The sequence below is a fragment of the Felis catus genome, chromosome B2 (genome assembly GCF_018350175.1).
Source record: "Felis catus isolate Fca126 chromosome B2, F.catus_Fca126_mat1.0, whole genome shotgun sequence".
NCBI lineage: Eukaryota > Metazoa > Chordata > Mammalia > Carnivora > Felidae > Felis > Felis catus.
In genome coordinates this window covers 132,551,292-132,562,668 of record NC_058372.1, presented here as the reverse complement: position 1 = coordinate 132,562,668, position 11,377 = coordinate 132,551,292, and the positions used below count along the sequence as shown (strand labels likewise).

Genomic DNA, 11,377 nt, shown 5'->3' with positions numbered 1-11,377 from the left:
TTGTTTTGTTTGATTATTTTAGAGAGACAGAGAGAGCACGCTCATACCCACGGGAGGGACAGAGGGAGAGGGAAAGAGAGAGTGAGTGAGTACGAGCTAGGGAGAGAAGCAGAGGGAGGGAGAGGGAGAGAGAGAGAGAGAGAGAGAGAGAGAGAGAGAGAGAGAGAAAGAATCTTAAGGAGGCTCCACACTCAGTGCGGAGCCCAAAGTAGAGCTCGACCTCAGACCATGAGATCATGACCTAAGTGGGACGCTTAGCAAATGGAGCCACCCAAGTACCCTAAAATGGAATTTTGAGCTCATGGTATAGATACTAGCTTTGAGGCAAAAAAAGAATAAAGATTTTGAGTAAATGACAGCTTGGGCATAAGAGCTGAGGACTGGTCCAAAGAAGAAGCATGCAGAATGACTTTCTCTTGTCTGTCCAGACAGGACATTAATCCTACAGGCTGGAGTGGAGGAAGACAACAGGACCCTGAGCCACACACCCATCAGGGATCAGCTCCAAGGAGGATAGAGGAGTAATGGAACTCCCTGAAAAGTTTGAGGGTCTAAGAGTCGGGAGGACGAAGGTTCCATTTCCCTGTGGAATTCAAAGAAGTTGCCCCCTCACGACGGCATGATGGCAGAGATGCCCAGGTGGCATGGCTAGGCAGAGGGACTGAGAGAGCTCCCCAAGTGTCCAGCAGCCCGGACTGACACAGGAGAGCATCTTACCTGAGACTCAGGATGGGGAGAGAGGACTTAGGTCATTCTTCGAGCCGAGTCTAAGGGAAGAGAGGGAGAGAGCATACTGAAGGTTTTGGCATCTGAAAGTCTCAGAGAGTATGAGGCGATTAAAACTTCAAAAGATTGAATGGATATGAGTGTGTTTGGGGGCTACAAACTGAGTTCCTTTTAGCATCTTCTGAGAGAGTTGAATAAAGAATGAGATTCTTCTAAAATTAATTTTCATCTTGTTGTATTATATTGTATTGTATTGTATTATGTTGTATTACGCTTCCCGAAACACCACCTTACCTATGATGGAGCCGTGTGGGTTCTAGCTTCAGTAGCTTCACATTGACAAGACCTGTGCCTGGGAAAATACTGGAGAGAAGGAGTTTTAGAAGTTCTGTCCTTCAAGGTCATTAATCTAGGATTACATGTGGTTGAAAGTAGGCAGAGGGGGTCTCATTTCCTGGTTTTCCTAAAAATGGTAAACATTTTGAGTGCTTACCATGACATTTCATCAATTCTTAGACCAATTTTCATGCAGTTTACATCTTGAAAATCAGGATGTGTTTTATAATTCTCAGCATTTTTGTTAGTGACACCAATAATGGTATGTGTTACTATCGGTGACATCTTAGCTTAAGAAGTGCCATATGAATCAGACACTGTCTTGAGCATTTTAGATGTACTAACTTAATAATCACTACCATTTGGCAGACAAGGAAACTGAGGCACGGAGTGGTTAATCACCCGCTGAAGTTGAGTAACGTGAATATCACGGAGCAGGGATTTAAAGCAGTCTTCCCTCAGAGCTCCTGCTCTCTGGACACCATGCTGTCGTTCAGGGTAGAGTGCAGCGGGCACCCATATTATAGCAGGGTCCCTCGGCTGAGTTTCATGGTATCCTTAAAACACTCTTATAAAATTGGTACTGCTTTATTTCAGTTTAATATCTGAGGGAAGTGTTTAAAAAAGGTTAAGTAACTTAGGGTCATACTGGTGGTAATCAGCTAAGTAAAGGGCTTGGACCTTGGCCTGATCCAGTCTTTTCCTGGCTAACTAGAAACAAAGTCTTTTAAAGGTAATCTGCTCTGTAAAAGAACAGGAAAGCAACATGCTAAATTCAGACAACTTTTATATTTATTTAGAGAGAGTCTATCACTGACCTTTGAAAAATGTCAACTATACTATGACTAAACACCAAAAAGTATTTACTTTCTATACCAGAGAGAAAAAATTAACATTTATAATTTTGCATGTATTTATTATCATTATTTTTTAAATTGCCAGGCACTGGGATTACGGTTGTTCTATTTTGAAAGACAACTGCATATTAATTTTAATAAGATCTTATATCTTGATGATTGTTGGCAATAAATCATCCTGAAATAATAGACCACAAAGATGAAATTCAGCTGAAACTACAGGTTATGGAATTCACATTTTAAATTCACTGATGTCCATTAATTACTTTATTAAAGACAATGTATCTGGGTTTTATCTTCATTCTAGCACTTTTAATACTCCCTGATTTGCTGATCCTGTACAGGATCTGTTACTTGTTTTTTCCTACTCAAATAGATTTCTGATTCACAAAGCTTCCAAGGGACTGATATTCTTTAGATCATAAAGCCTTGTGTTTGTGGGCTAATTTGTCTTCTAATGAGTTTCAGAGGTTATATATTATTACATCTTACCATTAGTAAGGTAAGGTTAAGTAATAGAATCTTATACATGGATTCACTATTTTATCAAGAGGAGTTTTTGTTAGGAGAACGACACCACACCAGCTATTAAGATTAGTGCGTTTCAGACACAAACGTACAAAGAAAAGTCCTGTTCTCTCATCCATTCTGACCCGTTCAAAAGCATGGGTTAAATGAAAGGGAATGTGAATTTACTAGAGGACTTCAAGCAGATACATGAAAAATCCAAACTAGCATGTAAGTCTTCTTTCTAGACTTTCTTATAAACATTATGGCATAGCATTTATGAACATTTTCTCAACAGCCCCCCTGGATGTGAAGATATGAAAAAGGATGTGTCTTACTGCTGGTCTCATGCTCTGGGCCAACAGTTCACACGGTAAAGGGTGGGAGGCAGTACTAGGAGGGGAGGGAGGTCACTCCTACTGGGCGTGTTTTGGAAATTTGTGGGAACTCTGTTGTTCTTCTAATGTGTAACCTTGGGATTTACATACTGAAATCCATTTTTAAAATTATTAACGACATTCATTTCATACTGGTGTATTAGGACATACCAATTAAAAAAATTTACCGGTATAGGCAAGTTATATTATTATCTAGGAGCTTCATTAGAGAATAGTAAAGGAAACATCCAAAATATCTGTGCTATGAAGGGAAAACTGGCTCTACAGAATTGCTCTAGATCAGGGTTTTCAAAGTGTGGTTTGTGGAACACCAGCACCAGTACCAGCTGGGAACTTGTTAAAAATACAGATTCTTGGGTCCTACTCCAGACTTACTAAGAAACTCTGGGGATGTGGCCCAGCAATCTGTGTTTTAACAGGGTTTCTGGGAGATTCTGATGCTCAGGTTTGAGAACCCCTGCTTAGATGAATGGTATCTGTGGTAACATTTTCTAAAATGTGGTCTTCTTCTATATCCATGCATATATATATATATATATATATATATATACACACACACACACACATACACATACACACACATACACACCCACACCCACCCATTGAGTGTCTGCAGGTTACAGCAAGGAATAGAGATAGCGTTATTTTTTATAAAAATTATTTACAAATCCACCCAGTATTTGGGGGGGGGGAATCCTCTGAAAACTGTAAAGAATTATAGTATTTCCCCCTAAATTGACAAAAGTGCTTGGTTAAAAGAAACACCAAAGAGGAAAGGGATTTGGGGTGACAGGCACTGGGGTTAGGGACAGAACTGAACTGGAGGAGGTAGGGAGGGAGGGAGGGAGGAGAGAAGATTCAAAGATAGACTCTGTCAGGGAGAGATGCACAAAACGGTCTTCTGTTTGGGAAGACACACACTCATTTTGAAATTATAAAGATGGTGGTTAATTGTCCCTCAATATCTGTTAAGCAGAACTTTAGGTCTTCCATGGATGGCAGAAAATTGCAACAGACATGACAATGAAGAACTTGAGATTTTTTTTTAGTTTGCTAGTAACAACATATTCTGTATTATCTGCAACTTTGTTTTTATTAATGAAATGTGTATTATGTTGGCTTAAAAAACTGTTATGAAAGGCTATAGTGCTTTGCTTCTTAAAATAGTATAAAATTAGGTAATATGACTAAAACTAAGGGTTGGAATATTTATGTAAGTTTTGAGTCAATAGAATATAGAGTATTGATTTTAAACAGATAAAATTTGAAAAGTAAAATGACTTAGAGAGGTATCTTAAGAAGAACTGACAAAAGAATGATGACGTAGCAATCATATTAACTTTAAAGTGATGAAAAATAACCAGAATCTTCCTACAGATTCCTATGAAGAGTTACACTGACAAGTATCCTTCCATCTAAACAGTGGATGGCACTGTACCATTTACACAGGACACACCCTAATTGCGTTTCTTTAAAAAGACCATGCACAGAGATATGAAGACAATCTGTCTTTAGTTTCTAAAATTTTTATCACTTTATACCTAGATTTTCTGGAAAAACACTAAAAGTTTTGATAATAAACCAGATTGTTCTACCAAATATTCTATATCACTTCATAACAGATAGGTTAGGAAGACATTTTGTCTGTCCCATATCCAAGACTTTAATAATTCTCCAGATAAAAATTAATTATAATGAAAATTAATCTTTGCAACATCTGTGGTTTTCCCTTGTTACATGCTACTAAGCTTTGGTTAAAGGCTCAGACAGTAAGGTGACGCACGACTGCCACCATGTGGGCAGTATAATTAGATTGCAAAACTAAATAAACCTTTATCAAGAGAATTACTTACTATATTCTTTACTTGGAAATACAATGGATATGATAAGGAAGTCCTGTTTGGTCTTGAGTTATATTATTCTAGATCCATTAATGTGATGTCCATTCTTGGTACAAGTCGTTGGACACTACTTAACAGAATGCCAGTTATGGAAATTATCTACAGCCTTGTTGCTCCAACTATGTTCTGCAGACCAGCAGCATCTGTATTACCTGGGAGCTTGTCAGAGATGCAGTTGACCCCATCTCAGATGCCCTGAATCCAAATCTGTATTTTAACAAGATGCCCAGGGGATTCCATACACACTACAGGCCAAGCAGTGTTCATGTACAGCTCAGTACCTACCTCCTCCACTCTCACCCCCTACAAGCACCCTCACCCTGTGAAGGGAAGGCGACTTTTACCAAAAAGCTCACTTAGTTAAGAAAAATACAGTTTGTCTTACTTGAAGTGCTTGATTAACTTTACCTTTGCAAATGTAGAAATCTATTTTATCTACCATTTGCTTAGGTTTAACAAATGGATTAATTCCACAATTCAGAGAAAAAAATTAAAACAGATTTTCCAGAAAAAAGGGCTTGTTTAGTTTCAGGAGAGATTAGAGTATTTTATTTTGCCCAATCAGAGCCCTTCAGCATAAAGAGACATTCATATACATATATATGAACATTTTCCAGAAACATTATAATACATTTTTTTAAAATACCAGCTTATCGGTATTTATTTACAAAAATATTTCATTACCTAATTTTAAACCTTTTGCTGTGATGACATTTTGTAAAGTACAGGAATGCAAAATAACTACAAAGTTTAACACATTTTTTAGTGTTTGCAATAGTGCTTTTTTGTTTTTGTTTAAAATGAAACAGTACACAGAGATTTTTTTTTTTTTTTTACCGTATTTAAAATTCATACTCCAGCAATTACCTTTGAGATAGTTACTGGACTGAGCAAAACTAAAAAAAATAAAATAAAAAGTGCAGCAAACTGAAAAGTGCCTGCGGGCACGGTTTAAGGTATACACAAGCTAGAGCTCTATACCAAGCATGCTTGCCCCCGAAGTGGACAGTGTTAGAAAAACTTATCCTTGCTCTTTTTAATATTGTTGTGGTGATGCATTTACAATGAACCAATAGTATACCTAGAAAGAAATGTTTTTCTGGTTCTAACTATCATATTAAGCAGAGGTCACACCTAAAGTATCACAGTACCGTTTATTTACAAAAAAAAAAAATAAATAAAAAATTTAAAACATGATTTACCCTCTTTGCATTGCTTTCTACTGACATGTTGAGTCTATGTTTAACTCCTCACATTGTCTTCAGTTGAAGCAAAGTTCAAACAACATGAAATACTTAGCAAAAGTATATTTAAAAAAATGAAATTCCCGAACAAATTGGATTCCATTGCCATTAGCCTATGTCCATTTTAAATGCCTGAACCAAACAACCTTCAATAAATGAATACTGACTTATTTACATCTCATACACTATAAAAATGTTAATAACTATGATCCTCATTGAAAATACTGGCAAAACTGACATTCATGATTTTTCTGATGTAAAGAGTGCAATAAAAAGAGCAATCACATGTAGTCCTGGACTGTACTCAATTTGTAAATGAATTGTGCCTAGTAATTTAAGACTGTACCATTAACTGAAGAAAGCCATGTGAAAATCCTGATAATTGGGAAGTTATTAAAACCATTTAATTCAGCTGAGAAAGGTAAACTAAAGTTTTCCCTTTACTTTTTGTTGTTGTTGTTGTTACAACCATTTTCTGTCCACAGAACCTTTAAAACTCCTGTGGCAGTAAGATCACTAATATTCACAGGAAAAATAATCCCCATAGCACTTTACAAGAAATTGATCCGTGATGAAAAGTGTAATTAACAAAAGCTGTAAACAGTATCTTCACATTCATTTGCAAATGAAAAAAAAATCACTTATGGGCATAAATTTCAATCCAAGAGAACAAACACTCTAAAAGGGAAAAGAAAAAAAGGAGGACACTTAAGATAGAGAAGTGCTCTTTTTCAAAGTAAATACAGATTAAAAAGTCTAGGAATATTGATCAAGTATCAAACTGATAAGGAACAAATTCTATAAACTACAAAATAAAAACCTTCATTGACAAAAATACATAAACTCTGTTTTCATTTTTGGAAATTTATTTTTAAAAAAGGTAGAAGAAAATACCTGGAAAACTATTTTAAATATATATATATTTTAAAACAATAGTTAAGGTAGGCATCCAACAGCAAGCTGCAGCTAGTGAGAAAGATCTTGCAATTATTGTTGTGGGCATTTTCCCCAAAATAAAATTAATATTTGAAAATGCTCAATAGAGGGTTTTTTTTTTAAACCATAGTAATGATTTTCTTTCCTGTCCATGTGTGAAGACGTCTGAATAATGTATGATTCTTTAAAATTAATTGTATCTCGATATGAGATACCAATATTTCTTATTATAAGCGTAAAACATAACTTTTTGTATGGATAATATACATACTTTTTAAGTACTTCGACTTAAACTTAACAAGTTCACCATTTTTAAAATTAAAGAGTACATTTATAAAAATTTTATTTTAAAATTAAAAGTATATTCTCTAGCCATATGTATAAATATAACATGTTACTGTATGATCTTAAAACAAATCTGAAAGTGTTGCAATATTTAAGACCTAGAACACTGAAACGTACAGCAAATGATCTTACTATTTTTTTATAATTGAAAACTATATAAAGCCCTATTAAAGGTTTTAAGACTATGATCAGTTTAATTATTTAAGGTGCAGCTAGCAGCATAGTCATGATTTTGGTATGTTTTATACATATGTATCACTTGATTTTAACTGAGAAATGTGGATTAACTGATAATAAAAAGTTTTCATTACCTAAAAAAGTGCAGAAAAAATTCAAGTTTAAAGTTCAGTGCTCTTTATTTTGCAAAAACAAATAAACGAAATCCCCAAAGTTAAAATGTAAAATAAATCTTTGCCACAAAAAATTTACCTTTGGATATAGCTTTTCTAATGTCATATGAGAAAATGCCTTAAGCAAAACATATATGGAATATGGAACTCAGGGTAAAACTTTGTACTCCGTGGGGTCTACCACGTGTTTTCCATTCCCTCAGCTGTCTCCCCACCACCCCCTGTAACCTAAAAATGTGTAACACTTTCAGACTTGTTTAAAACACTCACAAATCTACAGGAATAACTTCAGAGAAACCTACAATTAAGAAGTTCTAAGCAAAAGAAAAGCTTCTTTCTTTACTAGAAAGTACTGTATTTAAACTGGGATATACCACACATAACATAGACAGGTAGCAGCATTTTTTCACATCCATAAAGAAAATTGAATTAAGAAGTTAATAACAGCTCAGATCAATAACCATTTTTGGAAACGCTCCGTACAAATGAAATGCAAACCCAGGGGATTAAGATGATGCAAAACTTCAAATGGATGTAATACACAGAATTTGTCAGAGTGTAAGATTTCAAATAACTTTTGAAGCAAATACATATGAATTTTAGCTTGAAGAGTGAACTGGGTATATGGCACATATAGGCAAACAACTTCCTATTGACAAACTGCTAATCAATGAATACTTCAATGACTTTAGAGCCAACGACACATGAAACAAAGAATAATGTCCTCAAATGAGGATATGGAGGTATGGAGGAAGCACACACACATCTTTCACTTTTCTAATATTTTTGACTTTTTTTTTTTTTTTTTTTGGTTTATTTTCCTGAAATCCTGGCTTGCTGGTGACTGTTACTTTTTGCGCTTAAAAAGAAAAAAAAAACAGAGATGTTCTCTCTCAAATTACAATAAATTCCCTGGGTTAGTTATTACTGCAGACTGTCTCTTATCTACAGACTGAATCAAGTATAACTCAGAGAAGCTATTTCCTATTCTCAAAAATACTTCAAGCCTTCTAATCCTAAGTGAGTTTCTAGTTTGCTGTGCATAATCTGTAGATTTAAAAATGAAATAAAATAACTCAAAATATTGATTTAACATTTTCTTATAAAGTCCCTCTCCGATAAATGTATCTACTTCTCTATTTGAAAATAATTACAGGATTAGCTCATTTTATATACAACAGGAAAAATGACAGTAAAAATAAAGTTGATGTACAATTAACACAAAATAACAGCAAATTAAACAGTTGGAGCTAATATGCCCTTCTACGAAATGGGGAATCGTCAGTTTATTACTTTACTTAACGCTTCTCAACTTCAAATCCTTTCACTGTTGATATAATTGAGGACACTCTTAAAACTGTACCTTTAAAAAGGGCCTAATACTTCCTGTGACAGATCATGGAACAACGGGTTTATTAGATAATACAGGATACAAATTAAGCCATCTGTAAACTCCTGAATGTTCATCATATTGCTGACATTAACTAAACAGAAATATGTTTTCTGTAGGTATTTTCTACAAATTCAAAAACTTTTGAAAATGACTTCTGAAATGTTTTGGCTTGATCAATTATCTCTATCACATATATTTAGTCCCTCCATAATGATATTTAAAATAAATTTTAATGTAAACTTTTGTATCCCATAGTGCACATTATAAAAATGTAAACATAAAAGCTTTATTAATGAAAATAACCAAGAGGAAAAAACGCCTAACAGACTGTGCGAAATTAAGGTGTTCTACATACACCTTTAACGATCCTATGGGATAGCAAAACAACCATCAAGTTTGCTATCAATTTGTGCTCGGATTCTCTCTTACAGAAAAAAGGAAAACTGTTTTAAGCAATTTTTTATAGAAGAAAATATTTAAATTTCATTAACAGTAAGTGTAATGCTTCTATTGCTCCTCCTTTGTTGCCTTAAGAACAATCGGTAATAATCTCAGATGAGCCTGCATTATGAGATTACTTCCTTCCAAGCCATCTCGTTCCTGTCTGCAATGCTCTTCTAGGAACCAACCATTTATTGTCCACTGATGGTCTCATTTGTATTATACTCCAATACAGAAATAATTTAGTTACCAAAATGCACATATTTTCCTTTCCTTTTGGCTTTTTAAAACCTTGAAAGGACATGTACAGATTTATAGTATATTTCTACAGAAAATATTTTGTAGGTCATCAGACTAGACTCTTATATTAGATAATTATTGACAAGAGATGCTTGTAATTTTCCATGCGACAGCATGTGCACTAAGATTTAATTGGCTCATCACCTGAGTGTACTGGAACTGTTAGCAAATAAAGGGCATTTTAAAAAGGGAGCTGAGCATTTTAGTGAAATAAAGAAACTTTTTTTTAAGCAATTTTAATTAAATAATGCAAAGGTACATTTGGTTAAACATTTTATAAAAATTCAAGCAAAATTAAAAATTTAGCCAATTTCAACATTTCTACAAAGGTAACCAGTAACTATTTTGGTCAAATCCACCTTTAGCTGAATTAATGAGAACAAGGACAAGGGACATTGAAGTATTCTCCTCACCACAATGGAGGTTTTTCTCACTTTCCACACTGTATAGCCACTACATGGAAACTCCCAGAATGATGAGCAGTTCAGTCATGCTCTACACTTTTCTTTTCAATGAAAAGTGATGTATCACCTTGTTTTGCTTTTGACAAAATATGGACTAAACACAAATATACAATAACAAGAATCCAAGAGTAGCCCATACACAAGTCAACTATGTGTATGTTTTTATTATTTAAAGCCCACCATTCAGCTTATCTGTCTAAAGATATGGTGACAAACAGTTTGTTTCTTTTTCACTAATGATACTGATGACCAGTCTGTTTAAGGAAGGGAAAGTCCAAGACAGCTGTTCATAATTCAGTCAGTGACACAAACGTAACTATTTCAGCTTCAGGACCTCTGACTTATTGCCTCTCCCTCAAAGAGGTCAAACACTGAAGGCAGATACGACAGCACAAACTCTTTTGGCATATGCAAGTTTAATACAGGAATGATCCAGGAATAGTCCCTGCCAGGTCTCCTCGACATCCCCCTTTGTTTCTTCGTCTGTAACACGTGACCTGCTTAGTTCCCAAACCGTCACCTCAGAGCTGGCACACACCATAGACTCCACTTTGAGTGTCTGTGGACACTCCTCCTCAGTTAAAGCCACATGACTGAGGGAAAACAGTGCGTGATTGTGCTAGGAAAGAGCAGTGTCCAGTGACGAACATCCCTTTAATGTTAACTTTCCTAAAGTGAAATCGAGAAAATAAAAAAGGAAAATTCTTTTTCCTTCTGGCTGACGTTGTACTTAGTTGGATTTCTAGCTGTCAGAACTGGTACCACTTCTTGTCTTTGTATTTCAACATCATCTAGAGGGGAGAAAACACGAAAAACATTTTAAAAAAATGCCAGAATGACAACATTTATGTTATAAATCATTGCTATGTTTTTCCAAAATATATCATTCGGAAGGATTCTACAGTGTTACTGTGTTGCTTACTTCAAATAATTTTATATAGAAAGCAGTAAGAACTGTTCCATTTAGAGGGAAAAAATAGACCGTAACCATTAAGAACTGTAGCCCAGAAGGTCCTCTTATTTCTTAGAGATGGGACATAATTCAACTTTGGCTCAGTAGATTCTTTGGTGACCTAAGGTAATACCTTACAAATAAGGTAATTTTCAGTTCTCTGGTTTGAACTCAAAATGAGGTTAAAGAACCTGGGGAATGAGAGGTTGGAAACACTACTCTTGCTC

At 35.0% G+C, this 11,377-nt stretch overlaps 1 protein-coding gene across 4 annotated transcripts in view; it reads right to left on the bottom strand.

Annotated features, from left to right (window-relative positions):
* Nucleotides 1-5,251: 5,251 nt before the first annotated feature.
* Nucleotides 5,252-11,377, bottom strand: part of STXBP5 (syntaxin binding protein 5) — a 177,425-nt gene continuing 171,299 nt past the window's right edge. For all 4 annotated transcript variants that reach the window (XM_011282577.4, XM_019831369.3, XM_011282578.4 and 1 more), the window contains one exon: nt 5,252-10,989. In XM_011282577.4, coding sequence (XP_011280879.1) covers nt 10,948-10,989 — 42 coding nt within the window. In that variant the 3' untranslated portion in view covers nt 5,252-10,947. The remainder of the gene's footprint in view (nt 10,990-11,377) is intronic.